This window comes from Ambystoma mexicanum, chromosome 8, assembly GCF_040938575.1.
Source record: "Ambystoma mexicanum isolate Mex_15411 chromosome 8, UKY_AmexF1_1, whole genome shotgun sequence".
NCBI lineage: Eukaryota > Metazoa > Chordata > Amphibia > Caudata > Ambystomatidae > Ambystoma > Ambystoma mexicanum.
This window is the reverse complement of record NC_090929.1, coordinates 859131115-859152578: the sequence shown is the minus strand read 5'-3', so window position 1 is coordinate 859152578 and position 21464 is coordinate 859131115. Positions and strand designations below refer to the sequence as shown.

The 21464-nt window shown below is 47.4% G+C and overlaps 1 protein-coding gene across 2 annotated transcripts in view; it reads right to left on the bottom strand.

Annotated features, from left to right (window-relative positions):
• Positions 1-21464, bottom strand: part of LOC138472520 (microsomal triglyceride transfer protein large subunit-like) — a 1457683-nt gene that overhangs the window by 864661 nt on the left and 571558 nt on the right. For both annotated transcript variants that reach the window (XM_069610748.1, XM_069610747.1), the window contains one exon: positions 13837-13976. In XM_069610748.1, the coding sequence (XP_069466849.1) occupies positions 13837-13976 (140 nt within the window). The remainder of the gene's footprint in view (positions 1-13836; positions 13977-21464) is intronic.

Here is a 21464-nt window from a genome sequence, read left to right as displayed (position 1 = left end):
GTGCTGCATGGGCTGCAGCTGAGACTTCTTGAGGTTGATAGTGAACCCCAGGTCATGGAGTGTGTTCATCAGCGCGGAGGAAGTGTGGGTAACCCCCTCCAGGGATCTCGCCCTGACGAGCAAGTCATCCAGGTAGGGGTAGACATGGTGGCCCCTGGGCCCTGAGGAGGGCTGCCACTGCATTCATGAGTCTGGTAAATAACCTGGGGGCTGAGTTGAGGCCAAAGGGTAGCACCTTGTACTGGGAATGACAGCCCATGATCCTGAAGCGTAGGAAGGAGAGATGAGGTTGCCAAATCAGGACACGTAAATAGGCGTCCTTCAGATCCACAGAGAACATCCAGTCTCCCCTGTCTAGTGAGTGGCAAGTCTGCCACCCACTGGGGACACGTGGACCCGAAGGGACACGTCATGCCTTTTTACTGTCTGAGGCTGCTGCTCAGGAGGGGGACTGGAAGAAGCCCTTGCCCCCCACCCCTTTTTGTTGCTTGCACCGGTGCTGAATCGGCAGGCGGTCAGGATGTCTCGACCTCCGTTCCTGGAATCCCCGGAACCCTCCAAACGTCTGCCCTTTGTCAGAGCGTTGATGCGACTGGGTATACGCCTTGGGCGTGGCCTTCATCAGTATAGATAAAGACTTTGCAGTCTACGAGCTGTTCTTTTTATTTAATTCCTCGTTGGTGGTAGAGTGGAAGAGATCAATACCCTCAAACTGAAGGTCCAATATGCGATCCTGGATGTCGGGGTTAAACTTAGTAGCCTGAAGCCAGGCCATCCTCCTCATGTCGGCGGCGATGCAGATAGCCTGGCAAGAGGTATCGATGTGGGCCAGTGCGGACTCCATGATCTCCTGCACTACCAGCCTGGTTTCTCCTGGACCCGCCTTGAACCGTGCCTGGCTGTGCACCGGAAGTTCCGGAAGGAAGTCTGCTATTTCCCACCACAACCTCTGCTTAGCGGCTGCCAGCATGGCATCTGCGTTGGTCCGACACAGGTGCAGAGAGGCGTTTGAGTAGTGGGGTAAATTTACCAGCCCTAACAAATTCCCTGCATCACAAAACCGCATTTCAACATTTAATCCAAAAACGGCTGAGTTGTGTTCTCGCACAAGTGTGGCAAGCTTTGAACACTGCCACCCCAGCGAATGGCTGCATTTTGTTTTGCTTCAAATCAAGCATAAGAAAAATTACCTGCATTCAAGACGGCATTGCAATTTGTTCCTCCTTTCATTTTAAACACCACAATGATTGGCTCCATAAAACACAGCCTTTACTCTGATTGCCATGAAATAAGGCAATACCTTCAAGAACAGCATTGTTTTCACTGACAAAATACATGTAGAGCAAGAATTCTATTTTCAGTCAACACGGCTATGATTTCCTTTTGAAATAGACCTGCACACTCAAATGACTGCAAAGGAAAGCAATAGCCCGGCTCTCTCTCTCTTGTCTCGTGTCAATTACAAAGAAACCCTTTTGCATCATCTCCTCGTGTCCATGAACCTACAGTCTAATGTAAAAGTTCTCTAGAAGGTAATCAAAAAGGAACTGTGCGCAGAAACCGCATTTCTAACTTGACATAAAAGAAAAATTAACCCACGTGTAAAACAGTGTTTTTGCAATTACCGCCTGTGCGCACACAGAAATGGGATTGAACGTGTGGGGATGGGGATTTTGCTATGAAATGTGTATGATATTTATTTCCAAAAAGACGTGGTTTCTGTTGAAAGAAAGAAAAAAAAACTTTGAAATAAATGCCTAGGCCAAAACCTGTTCTGCTGGTTTCAAAGGTGCCCTGCCTCCCATAGGAAAAAAATGACCTCCACAAGTGAACCAGCACCCATGGGCATATGAAAGGCCCAAAGTGTGGAAGTTCACAGCCTCGTCAGACTGGCCGGCATTCCTACAGAAAGGAACAGAGGACCCAAGGGGAACTAGCCTTTCACCAAGAGGTGCGATTTCCTTTTACACCTTTCCCAGACCCAACTTTATGGCTTCAAAGGGCGTCATGGAAACCCTTTGTTCAGGTTGACCAAGGGGAAGACAATTTGGCTGTGGGGGTGGCAGGAATGCCCACACAGTGGCTTATCCAGCCCATTGAATTTAAAATAACTATTGTACATTAAGACATTTGTTTCAGCACCCTAAATAAGCAATGATTCGGTATTATGCCAATATTTCATGCGATTTTTAAACAAGCAAAATGAGACCCAGTGCATGTTGCTAGCACCTGGGGAACTGGAATGGCAAGAAAAATGCATTTCTGGTTGAAGTACAAATGATACAGACATAAAACGTGGTGAAATTATTCTTGAAAATGACAACATTTTGCCAAAGGGCGATGCAACATCACACAGAGTGGCCGATCGGACTGTCCGATTCCCTGTGATATACGGAATGTGCATATCTGTTTCTGTTACGCTCACATGGTCTCTGCGGGAATGTTGGGGCACGGCTGGAACCCTCCCTGGACTTGGCTCCCTTGGATCATTCTTTGCCCCCAGCTGCTGTAGTCTGGATTGCTCTGGTTGCTGGCAATGTCCTTGGGGAAGGTAAGAGGCAGTGAAAATGCTGCGGTTGAATTGTGGTCCCCCTCGAACCCTTCGTTCCAGAGTGAAATTGAGCATTCGTTTTCCCATATGGTCTCACCAGTTGTTTTGTAAGGATGAGCTCTCTGTCCTGCTTCTCATCAGCAGGGCCCCCGTTGAGGACCTAGTTGCTTCACTGGTCTGTGTGCGTGGCATCCCAGTCCGGCTGTGCCCAATCCACATTGTAGGTAAGTGTTCGTAACTATGATTAGTGTCCGTATCCTTTGCAATGTCTTTTCCCAATGATTATTGTCTGTAATTCTTGTAATGTCTCTCTGTAAAGCCGCGCCTCGGCTGGTGCCGTGGCGTGTAGCCGGCCCGCACGAGTCCGGAGGCGCTGCCATGTCTGCCCTTTCCCTTACGGCAAGGGAAGGGAAACCCGCTGCGGGTAGCCGCGGCTAAAACCGCTACTGGCAGCCGCGGCAAGGCCGCGGGAGAAGCCACTATTTACAGCCGTGGCGGGGCCGCAATGTACTCACCTGATATTCACACCGGTCCGGGGGAGGGAGAGCAGTACCCACGACGGCGCCGAGATGCGGGAGAACGGCGCCCGGCTCGCCGCCCCCGTGCTCCCCCTGACGGTGCCGGAGCTGCGCGTGTCTGGGGAGGGACGCCCAGCATCCGGATGCGTCCCTATGCGGCGTGGCCACAACCGCATGGCCAACGCAACCACCCACCACCACAAGGGGAACGGGAATGGCGACACCCCGGGACGGCAACCCTTAAGAGGGGCGGGACCACGTCCCAGGAACCAATGAGAAGGGGGTTAACCTAGACCCTCAGTGATTGGAGGGGGCTTGAAACCTCCAGGTGTGTTAAAAGCGCGCCAAACAAGACTAATGGGTTGCTCTCATTCCACAGGACACGGAGAGGAGAGAGAACCAGAGTGGTGGGCCTATCCGGACACCGGCTCGAGATAGCACCAAGCCAGGACTAACGCTGTTCTACTACGGGAGGCCAAGACACCGGTGAAACTAACCGGGAGGACTTGATAGTTATTCTTTCAGCATTTTCTGCCCTTAACCAGTGATTAAATTTTGTTTCAGCATTTACCTGTCTCCGACTATAATTCCACACTTCACACTGGCGACAAAGGTGGGATTTTAGACAGCGCTATGGAGGCTTTGATAAAGACCCTGAGGGCCAACAACAATTGCAACAGATGGTACAGCTGCAGTCACAACAAGCAGCTGCGGATCGGCAAGCCTTTCAACAAGCCATCCAGCTGCAGGGCACTATACTGACCACTGCACAGGACAAACAGCATGAGACCATGTCCTGTCTCACGGATACAGTGGCCAGTACTAGAAATCAACCACTGGTGCCCTCGGCCCTCCTGCAAAAGTATAGGGACGGAGAGGATCCTGCCTTCTTCTTTACTAGTTTTGAACGCATAGCCAGAAAAGCACAGTGGCCTCCGGACCGGTGGGGTCAGTATGTCGCCCCCCTACTGTATGGGGTGATGCAGGGCGCCTACCAGGCGGTAAACCCCAACGGCAACACGCCGTACGGAGAGATCAAGGCTGCAGTACTAGACCGCTTAGGCCTGGACGACGAGGCATACCGGATCCAGCTGAGAGAAACCAGGCTCAGGGCCGGGGAAAGTCCACGCCAGCTATACTATAGGATAAAGGACCTAGCCGAGAAGTGGTTGCTGGCTCCAAACCCCGCTAACCAACCCCTGATCGATAAAATTATTCTGGAACAATTTGTCGAAGCCCTGCCCGGGCAGATGCAGAAATGGGTCAGGCAGCACCATCGGCCCACCCTAACCGAGGCCGTGGATATTGCATCAGCATACCAGAAGGCAGGCCACTTCTGACTACCACCTACAGGGGTATCAGCCCGCATCGCCATCCCGATATCCGACCCCCATGTGATTAGGGGTAACCGAGCCCTACCCATAAGATGGAGACCCTCCGATGAGAACACCAGGAGACCCGAGGACAAGAGACCAGGGAGCGAGGAGAAGGCCTCATCACCGACCCCTGGTTACAAGCAACCACATTGCTATGAGTGCAACGAGTGGAGCCACATAGCCCGGTTTTGTCCCAGGAGAAGACCGGTTGAACCCATTGACATCGGTTACCTGAACCCAATAGACGAGGACGGCGTCCCGGGACCATATGTGGTGGACATTCGTGTCGACGGCAGACCATCACGTGCACTTTTGGACAGCGGCAGCAGGCAGACCGCCATATCACCAACCGTGAGTAACACTCCCTGCTTATCTAACGTAACCGTACCTATCCGATGCATTCACGGGGACAGCAAGTGTTACCCAATGAAGGATGTAGTGATTGACTTAAATGAAACCTCCACTCCCTTGAGGGTTGCCGTCCTACCTTGTCTCCCCACCCCGGTGGTAATTGGGACCGACCTCCCCAGTTTCGATCAGACATTAAGGGATATAAGGGAAGGGCAGTCCCAATCCAATTCCAATGTTGCAGGGACGGCACCCGTTTCCCGGGAATCCCCACCTGGGCGAAAGAGGCGGACCCGGATGGCATGGTGTCAGGCCAGTTATATGACCCGGCCTATCGACTGGAAGCTCGAAGATAACAAAGACACCATAAGGGGGGAGACCCTAACGGACCCTACCCTACGAGTGGCCAGGGAAAGGGCCGCCCGGGAAGGGGAACCCAACCTAGCCAGAGGCCCAGGGTTTCTACTGCGACAAGCTCTCCTATACCGGAGGTACAAGGGTGACGACGACGCCATAAAGGAACAACTGGTGCTACCGAAGAGCCACCGTCTTATAGTGCTACAACTGGCCCACAACCACCCCTGTGGGGGTCACATGGCCTCTCTTAAAACCCAACAAAACCTACTAAAGAGGTTTTACTGACCCGGCATTTATGGGGAGGTCGCCCAACATTGCAAGAACTGCCCCACCTGCCAATTGACTAGCGGGGTTCTACCCGCAAGGACACCGCTACAGAAAATGCCCCTCATTTCAATCCCATTCCAGAGGATCGGCATGGACATAGTGGGACCCCTGGAACCAGCCAGCCGCGGCTATAGATACTTGCTGGTCGTAGTCGACTACGCCACTCGGTACCCAGAGGCCTTTCCCCTAAAGGGAACATCGGCCCGGGTATTGTGCGACCAGCTAATTCCATTCTTTGCCCGAGTGGGGATACCCTCCGAGATAATCACCGACCAGGGTACTAATTTCATGTCTACCCTCCTAAAACAAGTATGTCGACAGTTCCAGATCAACCAGTTGAGAACCTCAGTATATCATCCCCAAACTGATGGGCTGGTAGAACGTTATAACCAAACAATTAAGAAAATGCTAAGAAGGGTGACGGGACCAGCCGGGAAAAACTGGGATCGGGTGATCCCCCTGGTGTTAATGGTGTTAAGAGACACCCCCCAGTCGTCCACCGGTTTCTCTCCCTTCGAGCTCTTGTTTGGGAGACAACCTCGAACGTTACTAGACCTGGTTAAAGAGGAATGGGAATCCACAGAAGAAGTGTTGTTAACCAAGTATACGGAGGAGTTAAAGGAACACCTAATCGCATTACGTACACTGGCCCAAGACAACCTTGGACATGCCCAAACAACTCAAGAAAGGAATAACAACAAGGGGAGCCGAATGAGAACCTTCAGCCCAGGGGACCAGGTATTTGTACTCCTGCCTACCAGCACCAACAAACTATTGGCTAGATGGAGAGGGCCGTACAAGATCACTGATGTACTAAGCCCAGTAACCTACCGTGTACACCAACCTGATCGTACCACCCCAGAAAGGGTCTATCACATCAACCTTCTAAAAAAAAATGGAACAAGCCTCTTCTGGGTGCCTTTGTGTGTATCGAGGAAGCCAAACCGGACGAGATCCTGAACACCGTTCCTGATACCCTGGATTCAGTCAATTGGGGAGATGCCCTAACCCTCGAAATGAAGACGGACATCAGGAACAGGCTGTCCCCTTATGCTGACGCCTTTTCTGCCTTACCTGGACGAACCGATGTTCTTGAGCATGTAATCAAAACAGATCCCGGACCACCTGTGAGGCTTAGACCGTACCGGATACCCGAAGCCAGGCGAAACATCATCAAATCCGAGGTGGATGAGATGTTAAGGATGGATATCATTGAGCCTTCTATCAGCGTTTGGTCGTCCCCCATAGTACTCGTCCCCAAGCCGGATGGCTCGGTCCGTTTCTGTATGGACTACAGACAATTGAACGCGGTGTCCCGATACAAAGCCTATCCAATGCCTCGGATGGACGAACTCCTGGAGGGCCTTGGAGCAGCCCGTTTCTTAAGCACTCTAGACTTAACCAAGGGCTATTGGCAAATACCCCTTCGCTCCCAGGACAGGGAGAAAACTGCCTTTTCCACCCCTCAAGGCTTATATCAGTATAAGGTCCTGCCCTTTGGCCTCCACGGGGCCCCCGCCACGTTCCAGAGACTGATGGACATCATACTGAGACCGCATGCTGGATACGCTGCTGCCTACCTGGACGACATTGTGGTATACAGCCAATCCTGGGGATCGCATCTGAACCACCTAGAACTAGTAGTGGCTGATTTACAGAGGGCAGGACTACATATCAACCCCAGGAAGACTACGATGGGAACCCACAAAACCAAATATCTGGGCCACATAGTAGGTGGGGGAGTGCTGAAACCACAGTTGTCCAAAACACAGGCTATCCATGATATACCGACTCCCACCAACAGGAAACAAATACGAGCGTTCCTGGGGTTGATCGGTTATTACCGAAGATTTATCCCTGACTTCTCCTCGATAGCCGCTCCCTTGACAGACGCATTGAAGCTCAAGGGGAATCCCAACCTGACCAACAACCCAAGTGCCCTGAACGCCATAGCACACCTAAAGCGAAGGATCACGTCCAACCCGGTCCTCTGCTGCCCGGACTTCCAGAAACATTTCTTTTTACAAACAGACGCCTCAAACCAGGGCCTAGGAGCTGTGTTATCGCAGGTGAATGGGGAGGACCTGCAGCCGGTGTGCTTCATCAGTCGGAAATTGTTGCCCCATGAGGCGGCTTATTCGACCATTGAAAAGGAGTGTTTGGCCATCAAGTGGGCCGTTGACTCGCTCCGGTACTATCTGTTGGGTCGCCGGTTCACTCTGTACACCGACCATGCCCCCCTCCAGTGGCTGGCTCAACATAACGACACGAACCAGAGGGTACTCCGCTGGTTCCTCTCCCTTCAGTCTTTCGACTTCGTCACGTTGCACAGGCCTGCCAAGTTCCAGCTGGTGGCTGACTATCTGTCTAGGTGTTCACCCTGGCCCGAGCGGCCTGGGATTGGGGTGGGGATGTGTGAAGCCGCGCCTCGGCTGGTGCCGCGGCGTGTAGCCGGCCCGCACGAGTCCGGAGGCGCTGCCATGTCCGCCCTTTCCCTTACGGCAAGGGAAGGGAAACCCGCTGCGGGTAGCCGCGGCTGTGTCGCGGCTAAAACCGCTACTGGCAGCCGCGGCAAGGCCGCGGGAGAAGCCACTATTTACAGCCGCGGCGGGGCCGAGATGCGGGAGAACAGCTTCCGGCTTGCCGCCCCCGTGCTCCTCCTGACGGTGCCGGAGCTGCGCATGGCTGGGGAGGGACGCCCAGGATCCGGATGCGTCCCTATGCGGCGCGGCCACAACCGCATGGCCAACGCAACCACCCACCACCACAAGGGGAACGGGAATGGCGACACCCCGGGACGGCAACCCTTAAGAGGGGCGGGACCACGTCCCAGGCACCAATGAGAAGGGGGTTAACCCAGACCCTCAGTGATTGGAGGGGGCTTGAAACCTCCAGGTGTGTTAAAAGCACGCCAAACGAGACTAATGGGTTGCTCTCATTCCACAGGACACGGAGAAGAGAGAGGAGAGAGAACCAGAGTGGTGGGCCTATCCGGACACCGGCTCGAGATAGGACCAAGCCAGGACTAACGCAGTTGTACTACGGGAGGCCAAGACACCGGTGAAGCTAACCGGGAGGACTTGATAGTTATTCTTTCAGCATTTGCTGCCCTTAATAAGTGATTACATTTTGTTTCAGCATTTGCCTGTCTCCGACTATAATTCCACACTCTCTCTCCGCAATAGGTGTAAAGATGGCCACGCAGTGTAACAGTGTTGGAAGCGGGTCCAAATGGTGCCAAAGGAGAATTGAGCGGGCTCCACTCGAAGGTAAGTAGGGCTTTATGGTTGCACGCCAGGCTTAGGTGTTGCATGGCCAAGCGTAAGATGTTTATGCAGTTTCTAACCCGAGTGCTCCTTTTCTCTTGCGAGGATGACCTGGCGGCGACTGATGGAGACCGGCGATCCGAGGACCTGTGGCGGGTGCCAGATGGATGGATCCGTGAGGATGCTGAAACAGGTGAGTTTGCTGCCAGACTCTGATGTTCCGGGAATTGGGTAAGAAGCTACACGCTGCAGGCGATGGGTTTGCAGAGTCAGGTAAGATGCGCACTGAAGATGCAGAGTTGGCATCAGGTAAGCTGCGCTCGAGCGATGGTATGGCTGCAGTCAGGTAAGATGCGCGCTAAAGATGATGTTCCAGAACCTGAGGAGGTGCGTGCTGAGCTCGAAACAGGTACGAGCTTCAGGCGGCGGTGAGCGTCACGCTGCACAGCAGACTAATGCGAAGCACCTGCACGTGGGTGGGGCTGGCTTAAATAGCCTGGCCCCAGCCACTCTCCTTGAGCCCCACCTTGTGGCTTCACCTTGCCACTCCCACAGACTTCTGCACATGCCTTCCAATGCTTTCCAATGGCCACGCCTGGCCTGGAAGCACGTGCCTTAACCATAAAGTGTGCAGAGCACACTTCTTATGAGCCTGGCGCCAAAGGTGCCAGGACTGTATACATTTCTACCCTTTGGAGTACATTGGTAGTGGCTTTTGACCAGTGGCCATGACAGCTTCTTATGATGGTGACTAGTATAGATCCTACGATAGGAGTAATTCCAGAGAACTTCCCCCAAGATTGTAAAATTGTATGATGTCACTCTGGCTGTATAAGCAGGAGACAGAGAAACATGAGGGCTATTCAAAACTCAAAACCCAGATCCAAAGGCAGCTGATCCCATCTAGGAGAGCCCAGTGACCAGACCTTGCCCAGCTGATCGTATCCAGGAGAGCCTAGCTGACCAGATCTCTTGACTCCGCTGTCCAGAGACCTCTCTGGCTGTTCAAATTCCCCAACTCAAGCTTATCTTTTAAGTATCATATAACCCAGTAAACAAAGACTGCATATCCCGCTCTCTTACCCTTGCACCCTATTCAAATCCTATTAAAATTCTATCCAAAATCCCAAATTGCCAGTATCATCTGTTCACCTTTCCTTAGAAGAATCTGTGTTAGTCCATATCTGTTAGCATATTCCTTTTAGAATTATTTCAGTCATCTGTCTAAGTCCTTAGTACCATTTTGAAATACATTCATTAATTACCCTCTAAGGTGGTACACAGTGCGAGCTGGTTAAAATTCGAAATTAACTCCCCTGCACGCAGTGTCCTTCTTTAATAATACAGTAATTAAAATATATTCTCAGTAGAACCAGTCATTGTGCAACAAAAACCAAATTTGCGCATGTATTTTGCTTTTCACTAAATTCCGATTCGCCTTTTTCCCCATACAAAAACCCCAAACATCATCCCATTAAGAATATTCCCGTTCCCTCAGAATTCTGTCTGATATGTGCCTTTGTTTCTCATCCAAAAACCGATTTCCAATTTTGACAACTAAGCCCCTTTTCTTAGCTGCTGGTGATTTTAAAGCCCATGTAAAATAACAGTTGCAATTCTGCTGTGGGTGTTTTTCTTCTGTGTTGTTTTCCTATCAAAATCGATTTTCTTACTAGTGTTATGTTGCTTTGGTGCCCTGTTCCGTAGTCTGTAAGCTTCCTTATCTCTTAAGTGCAGCCACACACATTTCTGTTATAGCTATCCTATCACAATTGTAAACTAACCACAAGTAACAAGTAAAATCTGAGTATGCTATTTTGCTACTTTTGAAGGTTTTCATTTCGTTTCTGGCCTCCCATCTTGGGGTGGTGGGTGGAATTTTAAATCTGATGTTTCCCTCTTCTTTCTGGCTCCTTGCCACTGCTTTCCGTCCACAAATAATTTAGTCAGGAGGTGTTAGGGGGAAGTGTTGCAGAGGGAGTGCTTAACCTGTGTGCTATCTGTTATTATGAAGAAAAGTAAATGTGTTTCTTTTTCTATTAAAGGTTTATGTATTGGTAGCTCCTACCCTAATTTTGATTTGGTTGATTTGTTATGAAATATTTAATTGTTACACACCGGCCTGGTTCATAGTCCATTGTGACACAGGGTATTTGTTAGGGTGGGTGTGAGACGGGTTGGGTACCTTCTCAAAGTAGAATCAGAGGATCAATAAAGATAAAAAGCTTTTTTATTGTGCGCCGCATTCATTGTCAGTAGAAAGAGTCCCTGACTGGAGTGTGCCATGTTCTAAAACTGTTACAGAGTACAGCTTCTTCCCGTACGCCTCCAAGATCTTCTCCTCCTTGCATAGCAGCATCGAGGATGAGGTGGGCGAGGACGACTGAGGCTTAGAGTAGAGTGACGCCACAGCGATCACCGAAGAATGCAGCTGGGGGTGCATTGATAACAAGAGTGTATCCCGTTCCATCTGTCTATACTTGGCATTGAGGCGCTGATTGATAGGGTTGGGCTGAGTGCGGCTTGAGCCACCCCTTCTTGGCCAGAGCCACAATATCTTTCTGCATCGGGATACCCATTTTGGTAGGGGGTCGTAGGGAGAGGACTTCTGCCAAGATCCTCCCATCGGGCTGCTCGACCTCCGGATGAGGAAGGCCCAAATATTCTGCCAAACCTGTAAGCCTGTCATGGAAGGCGTTCACTGACGATGGCATGTCAGGATCCTCCTCCTCGTCTATGTCCATCAGATTGTCTGGCTGGTCCGGAGCGGGTGGAGGACTGCTGGGCGCCGCGGGCTGCCGTGTGGAGTTTGGAGCCGGACGCTAGTTTGGAACCGCCTGTACTGTGGGAGTGAGGGGAGCCGGAATCGGAGGAGCCAGCGGGGGCTGCGCTGGGGCCTGTGGTGCCAGAGCCATGGGAGGAATGACTATGGGCACCAGTGGAGTGACCGGAGGGAGCAAGCCCCTGATAGAATCCCGTAGGATTCCCCCATCTGGGGGGTTTAAATCAGCACCAGGAAGCATTCGAAGAATCCATCTTCCGAGGCAGAAGCTGAGGCAGGGGATGTTGACTGAGGGGGTTTGGGAGCTGCTGGGGCCGGAGTGCACACTGTCTAGGTGGCAGGGGAAACCTGCCCTGCGCAGCTGATGGATAAACTGTAGGCCACGCACCTGGTTGACACCAGTCCCATCTTGAAACTCTTTCACCCCCCTGCTCTGGTCCTAAAAGTGGCATCAGACGAGCACCCATGTTTTCTGGCATGGTGGCCATTTTGTCGAGCTGCGTGCCATGTGCCAAAGTCATGGTGCCTGGCTCCTGGGTCCGGCCTCCTCCAGAACTCTTGGTTGAGGAGCATGCAACCTACCCAGCGCCTCAGGTCTGGCCCTGAAAGGCGTGTTGACCTTGGCATTGTTGCTGGTAGTGCTGCGTGCAGGCACCACCTCTGACATTGAGCCGGTACTAGGGTGTTGCCCCTCGGGTGTACAATCAGTAAAAGAAACTTGCGATCCCTCAACACTGATTCCAGAAGGATCCAACAACCCCTCAGCCGTGATGCCGGTAGCTGGACTAACCTCGGTGCGTGTGCTGGTAGGAGAACCCGAGAGGTTCCTCCCGCTTGGGCGTTTCCTGGGGAAGGAGTCATCTTTACGGGGTGCGATGGAAAATAGTGGCCCACGCTTGGGCCTCGATCTCTGCTTAACAAAGTTCTTCAAGTCCCCTGGAGGTGTACTTTCGAAGAGCTCTATCCACCTAGTTAGCCTGTTCTTCAGTGCGCGTGGAGTCAGTGCGTTGTACGCAGTACAACCTTGCCAGCTGTGGTGGAAGGCAAAGAGCGTAGGGGTCAGATGTAGGGAAGAGCCTCTCTCAGGCTGGACACCTGCTGAAGCCCGCTGTAGTCGACATGCGCCGGGAGGAGCGTGATGCCGGAGGACCGAGTTCCTGAATGACAAAGAGAAGACAAAAAGAAGAAGAGTTCAGGGAAAAGCGCTTGGTATTACATGGCCGAAGCCAAACTCAGGAGCGCTTGTGAAATCGGTCCGTTCCCATCGAAGCAGAAAAGGGGACTGAAGAGTGGCATCGGTGGGCAGCGCTAGGGTAGTTCATGGTCCCAGGGCAACACCCCTGCGCTTCTAAATTTAAAGGGGAATACGGTATTTCTGGTGAAAAGGGTTCTGTCTCCCTTCCCTTGGAAGAGACGCACATGCAGTGTGGAGGAAAGAGGACGAGACATAAGAGTAATTTATCTGCTTAGCCCACAAATCTTGCCAAATTGATAGCCATACCACAAAGACTCCACAAGGCATGGGAAATATTTAATGGAGTTACAATTTAAAATTAAAATGGAACATAAACAGAAGAATTACATTTTGCCCTTCACTTTGAATGGAGATGAAAACGGACCCCGACAGCAAACCTGCAAATTAATGATCATCAGCCACATGTTTCCATACCTACTACTTCAATGATTAAGTATCAATCTCTACGCATAACGTCCTTCACAAAATATGGCATAAAGTTAAATATGAGTAGCTATGTCGTTTTATGCACCTTGATTCCTAAACATTCTGAGCAGCCAAGGAATATTTCAATCCATGACATTTACTCGTAGTAATTTGCTTGAAGCCCATTTTTTTTTTTTAACCAGATTTTGCTGCAAAAAATGTTGGGGGGAGACCCCCGCAATTCCCCCAACACCTTTCTAATTACATAAAACAACCCCCATTAAACATTTTGCGGTAAAATTTGGCAAAACCTTTTACGTGGAAATGGGCTTCAAGCAAACTGGCTTGAGAGGAAACTAGCTAATATTGCACATTTACGCACCATAGGCTCCTGCAAATTTACCCACCCCTACCTCTAGCACATCTTATAACCCCTGGCTTATTTGATCAACAAAGAGTCTAAAATTATTAGGAGAGCAGGAAAGTTTAAGCAGCAATTAAGTCTTAATTTGGTGGTCCTTTGCAGAGAAAATATTCTGAAAAGGGTCGTGTACTCCAGAGCAATGCATGTCATATGCTCCCAACCTGGACAATTGGGTACTTTTCATCTTGCACAATGTATGAAAATAACAGAAATATGGTTATGCAAACCTGGATGTAATCCTTGTGCTAATGGACGATTTTATAGTTAGAGAAATGTCGTGTTCTTCTTCTGCGACTACAGTTTGGATGAGGCTGCCCTTCAGGGAGTACACACTTTTGCTTGTGGGTTGCCACTGGACTCCAAACATCTGGAAAACAAATACAAATATAATCAACCATACCAAAAGTGAATGCAGCATGGCGCTATATAAATACAATACAATACTTAATGCTGTAGCAAATTACTTGATGAAGTTCCCGGATACAATAGGGAGGCAAATCTTTCTCAGACTTCGATTGGGGGTGATCCACACAGGAGAGGTTCTAGCTCGTTGGGGCCAGGGTGAAAGAAGTAGGCACCTCTGTCAAAATCCCAATAATCAGTCACTGGAGCATCTGTTAAGATTCTGTAAAGGCACATGGGCTGCCCGAAAGAAATATCTGGAACATTTTGTTTGCTCAAGTGACTGGCTGACATCTGATGAGTTTTGGGTACGAATGACTTCGGGCCATGAAACGGCTCGACCATAAATGTAGTTAGAGTTCTACAACAGATAGGTTTTACTTAATATTAATATGTATTCTTTCTTGTCTATTATCGGTAGTGAAGCTGTGAAGATAAGAACATTTTGAAAAATATATTTTTTATATGACTTGTAATTGTGTAAAAAAACTATGTTAGTTTAATATCACAATAAAATAATACAATACAAATAACTCTGCAGTCAGTGAATGCTGCATATAAAGGCACAAGCAAAGGACCATACTATCAGTGAATGCTGAAGGTAAGGGGACAGGGGCATAGTAAGCAGATCCCTCCAATAGTTGGAAAGGAGAATTCTGTAAGGAGATCAAAAAGGGTTTCTCATTCACCATTCAGACAACAGGAAATGGTAAGAGGGGATCCCTGATCTCACAGCCCCATTATCCTCTAAAAAGGGCAACATTTGTGTACTTCTTTCTACATTACTACTTGTGCAGGGAGCTGTTTGCCAGTTGCATGTCATTATAGTGGATGTTTCTCCCTACAGTTTTTCTTAAACCATCACTGATTGAATTAACATGGATAGATGTGCATGTATAATATTTTACAACTGAGATAAATAGATATACTGTTGATTATACAGAATACAACGCTGGTATGTATTTATATTAGAGTACTTGCTACTTCAAATGTGGCCTTATGACTATTGTTGCTTATACCTTCCCATAAGTCAATGGCACCCATATTATCAACCACAAAATGGAACATGAACCTATTCAGTAACACCTTTAACTGGGTAGACTATAGTAAAGGCTAACCTTAAGCTTTTTGTTGTCAGGATTCAACAGACAAAAACGGCAGCCCCGTTTCCAATCAATGAACCGCTCAAAGTGCCATCTCAGTTGTAAGATGAAAGGGAACCTAGTTCCAGGAAGCAGGTCTAATCACTTTGGACCCATTTGATAAAAGTAATTCCATTCCTACGTGAGCCAACTGCTCATTGTAGCAGGAAAACTGAAATAATGTTTCCATAGGGACAGTTCACGAAAGGAAAAACTGCATGTGCAAAGTCAATTATGCTTACATCCACACACTCCCGAACAAAAAGAAATTAGGGTTTTTAGGAGTGACTGGAGGCAGAGGGTTTCCCAGGCCATCCCAGAGGAAAACCTTTCATAACCTAGAGATGTGCTCCCCTTGCTGAGTCTTTCCCCTTTGTGAAAAAAGGGGACCTGCTTACATGAGCAGTGTCTCTACATCGTGCAACCAGGAGATTTAAGATTGAGACCCTTCGCCTGGAAACAAGCAAAGGTCCTGGGTGAGTAGAAATAGATGGGACAAGGTGTTTGGAGTATAGGGCATCTTTCCACAAACTACTGTTTAGACGCGTTGCTTGAAAAGCTTATTAATTATGTCAGAAAGATTCCATTTTGGACAAGGTTCTGTTTCAGAAAAAGATTAACACAGTTACTGTCAGCAGAGTGATAATGATCTAGCTCGAGTACTGTAGAACACGCTTGTTAAACAAGGGTCTCATTAAATGGAAGTATGAATTACACAATTTGTTACACAATGTGCTAGTAGCTATTCAATGATTTTACAGTTTGAAGCTTTTATTTTATACATTTTCACTGGAATTTAATTTCTCTGACTCACCACAAGTCCTAGCATATGCTTTATAAAAATAATTTGTAAAAAGAACATGTTAGATTTGGGAGTCAATAACAGAAAATGGAATACTGCCGCACTGGGATTGGCCAGCACCTGCAGCCCTCAAGCTGCCAGCATTTAGATTATTGGCAAAGGCAAGTATGCACTTTTTAAAAGCCCTGCCTACTCTATGTCTAACCTCCCCACAAGCCTTCATGTACCCTCCTATCCATTCAACTTGGCAGTCCAGTGGGCAGCAGAACTGCTAAAACCAACCTTGCACCTCTTATAAAGTTGAGTGCTGTGCAGACACCAGACAGGGCTGGTGTAATGTGGCGTAGGCTGTGGCGGAGAGGAGAGTGTGTGGTCTCAGGGAAAGAGGGGACGCTTTTTAGGGGTTCGACTTTTGGGAAATGTAAGCACCACTAGTTATTGAAAAAAGCAACATGCCTTCAATATTGGAACAACACTGCCTCTGCCACATATAAGCAACTCTATCATAACCACACAAATGCGAATACAAGATGTGCTTGTATATTTGGGAATTGCTATCATGTTGTAAATGAGCAGCAGTGGCATATTTCAGAACCACCACACCTGACACACATGAGCAGTGATGGCATATTAGAATTGCACCACTTGTGGTAATTATAAGCAATACCAGCATAACCAAGTACCATCCAGTAAAGAAATGGCCACCCACCTGGGTACTTATGAGCACTGTTGCATTATCAGTAACTCTAGAATACTGAGCAGTGACAATGGCAACTTCAGGAGCATAAATGGGCAAACATTATGGCAGTTTGAATGGCAGGTTAAACAGCCTTCGGGCCATTTTGATTACTACCAATACCACATGAAGCAGTGTATGTTTGTATGTTATGAGCCTTGCCACAGGCAGAGACGTTTTTATGGGAGGGCAAAAGGGGCACTTGCCCAGGGCCCCCACCTTGGAGGGGGCCCCAAAGGGCTGCCTGATCTGAAGTTGTTTCCATTGTTCAGCAGACTTAAATAGCACACATCAGGATATTTTATGGCATGATGCTGAGGCTCTAAACCCATTGCCTTTCTGTTTTGGCAAGTGCATTCTGCCTTGATCAATTCATCATGTATTGCTTTCTGTGTTCACTGTGGTATACATAGTTTGTGTGTTCTTTATGCACAACTCTGTAGCATTCTTTCCTTCCTGTGGGAATGATGTTGATCATGTGCAATAGGCTATGGTGAAATGCATATTAATAAATTGAGCGCCACAATGGTTCAGAGGTTAGCTCAGTGTGTGAGGAACCCATTGCAGAGATATGTGTCCATATGCAATATTAAAATATCACATTCCAGCAAGGCTGGTGGAGCCTTTCATATGTCTGAAGTTTATAAACCTGCCTGCATATGTACTTGGTTTTGCAGAACAACATCTGCTATAATCAGCAATGTTCCTGCACCAGATAGGGGTTGCTATAAAAACTAACATATCACCTGTATGGTAAAGGTATAGAAATTGGTTTGTTCAGATGGGGTGTTGTAAAACCTAGGCAATCACCTCCAACAATGGCATAAACTGTTAGTCCAAGAGGCGAATAAGTATCTAAATTCAAGACTATGGAGCAAAAGTGTTCATGCTTTTATCCTGGATTTGCCAGCATAAGATACAGTGATCCTGGTCAAATCATCTAATATACCTTACATTACTGTGCTGTCTTGTGAGGTTTGCCTTCTTGCATGCTGCTGGTATCGTTTAGCCCATTACATGATCTTTCTTCTTATGTAGGCCAGTTGGGTGCAAGGGTTGGTAGACAGAAGAGAGCGGACCACATGTTGCAGGCCTCTGGCAAGCATATTTTAAGGGCTGCTTGTTTGACACAAAAAACGGTTTACTTTTTGGTAAAAGTCAAAGGTTTTTATGCACGTTCATAAATGAAAATGTCACAAGCCATTGTTTTGGAAGTATTTGAAGCTTTAAAATACAAAAGACAACCCCAGATTAAATGTGTTAAATCACATCGATTGGTATGCTGGTTCTTATATACTTCCCTTAATGATGGAGAGAATGAAGGTAGAATCATTCCCATTTTGCATAACACCCTTCTATAATATTTTGTTTAAACATTGTCATGTTTGGTAATGTGATTTGTGTACTTTCCAAGTCCGTTTTTTAATAAAATGAGATTGCTTTAGTTCATGGTAAAAACTGGAAAGAGTTGGCACAAATCTCAGCTTCAACCCTTCACCCCTTAACCAATGTGTGATCTTGCGCATGTCACTTGATCTTGTATTGCCTAACCTCTCAATATTGCCAGTCCCTAAACCTTTTAAAATTATCAGCCCTTCCGAGTGATTTCCTTCTCATGGTATGATCTTCATAAAAGCCTTATTCATGGTTTCACTGTGTTAATAGTGAGCATATTTATATTGCACACCATGGGCATTTGTTCCTTTGATCTCTAATGGCAACACTATTTGAAAATCATGTCCTACTTATAATCTCAGTCTGTCTGGATAAAGACACCTTCCTGGTAGCTTCTAATCTTCCTCCACTATCCATGCTACGGTATGTGTAGCTTTCTCAAACTGAACAGCAGCCCTTCAATTTAAGTTTGATTCATTAATACAAATGGTTGTGTGCCAAGCAAAAGCAATACTCTGAGTTAGCGAAAATGGCATGTCTAAAGGACAGTGGGGCTGACTTCAAACAAAGAGATTCAAAACAAACTTCCCCCACTCCTGGCTGTGCTCACACTTACCCAGCTGATAAACCATTGCTTTGAACCTTTCAAGCCCAAGCAGAAGAATGTAGCCAAAGCAGGACCAGTATTTATTTGTGGGCTGTACAAACCGAGGCAATGATCCAGTGAAGCTGAACTTTGAAAAATACCCCAAACTGAAGAAACCTTGTGGGCTAATTCCTGGCTTTACTGGGGGATGACATGCCCTAAAGGGAAGATACAATCTTTTCTGTATACCTTAGCCCAGCGTTTGGGCTCCACAAGAGTGATTGATCATTCTATTGCAGGCCTGAACCAACAGCCTACTGCACAGCCCTGAACCACATGGGTTCACCGAAATGAAAAACTTAAACTACCATTTGACATGTTAATTATGTGGTCATTGAGTTTCACTGCAAATGTTATTTTATTAATAATTTTGAGACTGAGAGACTTACAAGGTTGTAGTCGATCTCATTTTAAAGTTACATTTCAGGCGATGGTATTACTATGACTCATTTCCAAGGGATTGAGTTTTTTTGATGCATCGAAAAAGGTGTTTCTAGCTGCCCTGCAAATATCACAAATCTGAAAGTCGGGGAGCTGATGACTTATGAAATCAAATATTTGATTAGGAAGTTTCATATTCCCAACTGCGTTTGTTTTCAAATAAAGGGCGAAAAAACCATAGCGCCGCTGCTATGGTGTGCCGAAATAACAATACCCCTTACAAAGTGGTCATGAGGAGGGGAATATTAATATCTATATATTATGGCATTTATCAGTGCATTACTAAAATTTGCCACATAGGGACATTGAGGAAAAAGCTGCCCTGTTAAAAAAAATGCAAATGAAAGAAGGTGTGTATCTCTTCACTTCAATCACAGAACTCCCCTAGCCTATCCGCAGGGAGGGGTTGGCTCTTGGGAGGAGGAAGAGAGAATGAACTGACACCTTCTACTTGTAATAATCGGAGGTGTGGCTTATACATTAAAAAAATTAAAAAGCATTTGCTCTATGCAGACAGGGGTCAGACAAGAAGAAAAGCTGCTGAAAAAACATTCTTGAGGGAGAGCTGCCAAATATCTTCTAGGACATGCCCTTAATCCACCCAGGGGTATCGTGAGACAGCTGCCCAACATCTTGGGTGGAGAGGCCTTAAACGTTGCCTGGGAGAAGCCAAAAGCTGACTGGGCCTTGGTCCTCAAGGAGAAGCCAGATGGGGGATGAATGCTGGTGACAATCTCTGACTAAAGTGATCAGACCCTATGCTGTCCAAAGACGAGTCTGGGTGTCTTCACCAAGCGTGTAAGAAGAATTGGTCCATTTGAGACCAAGTGTGTGTGAGATCTGCCTGCCTTAATATCTTCCCATTATAGTGGCTGGGGGGCAAATTGTGTAGACACTTAGCATATTTGAACGTATATTAATTTAATCAACTCCTAAATAGATTTGTGCAGGGGGAGCTTGGAAGATTTCAAAACTTTCACCCTCTCTTCTACTAGTAATAATGTTATAGTCACAAAGTAATTGGGGTGTCCTTGCCACTAAAACAAAATGTGTGACTGTTACCATTCCCAAACTTTGCCTTTAAAATAAAAAAGGTCCTTGTCCCTAAAACGAAACTCCGCATTCTCACCACTCCTTAAACATTGAATTTAAACAAAGTGGCACCCTTGGCCCGAATTGAAATTGTAACTGTCCCCACTCCCTAGACCTGGCCTTTAAATAGAGGGGTGCTGCATGTCACTGATGCGTGGGTTTTTGATGCTGGGGGCAGAGGCATTTTGCAAAGTGAAATGTGTCATTTCCAGGAACAATATACACTCTCTCCTGAGAGTGAATAAGTAACCCTGTTAGCAGAACGATTTTAGATTATGTTTGGGTGAAAAGGAAAAAGGGTGCTATTTGCCATATGCATTTGTTTCCAAAACTGCAAACATTTTAAAATGTGCAGCAAATTAAAGAAAGGATGTCATGTACAATGTGTAACGTGTACTCATGTTAAAACTGTGCTTTGTTTTCACTTCAAACTTTATCAAGTATTATTTCCTTGTTTATTGTTGAAGTTTGGTTGTGTGCCACAGAGAAGGTGGTATGTCTCATCATTAAAGATTAATTGAACATAAATTATAAATATATATTCTGCCTATGCCCCTGCCTGGTTGTTGGCTCACTGTTAGCACAGGGGGATGGATCTATGTGGCTCTATATGAATCATAGTTAAAGCATGTAGAATCCCAATCAACAGTGTGTTGTGGGGTCTCTTAAATGGGGTGGGACTCCCTATGTTAAGCGTGGTCTCCCAATATATTGTTACAAAGTCAGGGCTCTTGCCAGGATACTTATTGTGTTTTGACTCATGCAAAGTGCATTGTGACAGACTGCATTCTGGTGTAATCGCATAGAGGTGGATGGAAAGTTGTTTTTGCTCTGTTAAAGTATCAGAAGGACTTGACCCCTGAGTTCCAGGGAGGTGTGTAGGTGTAGAAAAATAAGATTTTGTAGAGTACCAATGCAAAAAGGAGATCAATTAGAATTGATTTTGATTTGGCATTGTGTGTGGAAATCAAGCAGGAACAAGGTGATTCTGCCCCTGCGCAAAGAAAGTTTTACAAAGTTGCAAAAAGCCATTGGAAATGAGTATCATAGAAGTGGGTGAAGCAAGGAAACATCTACTGGCTAAGGTTTTCCTTGGAAAGAATGGAGTGAAGGTGAAGCCGGGAGCTTACAAACCAGAATGGCCCAGGAGGTTGCCTCAGTGCGCACTGACATTTGGCTGGGAGGTGGGATATTTCACA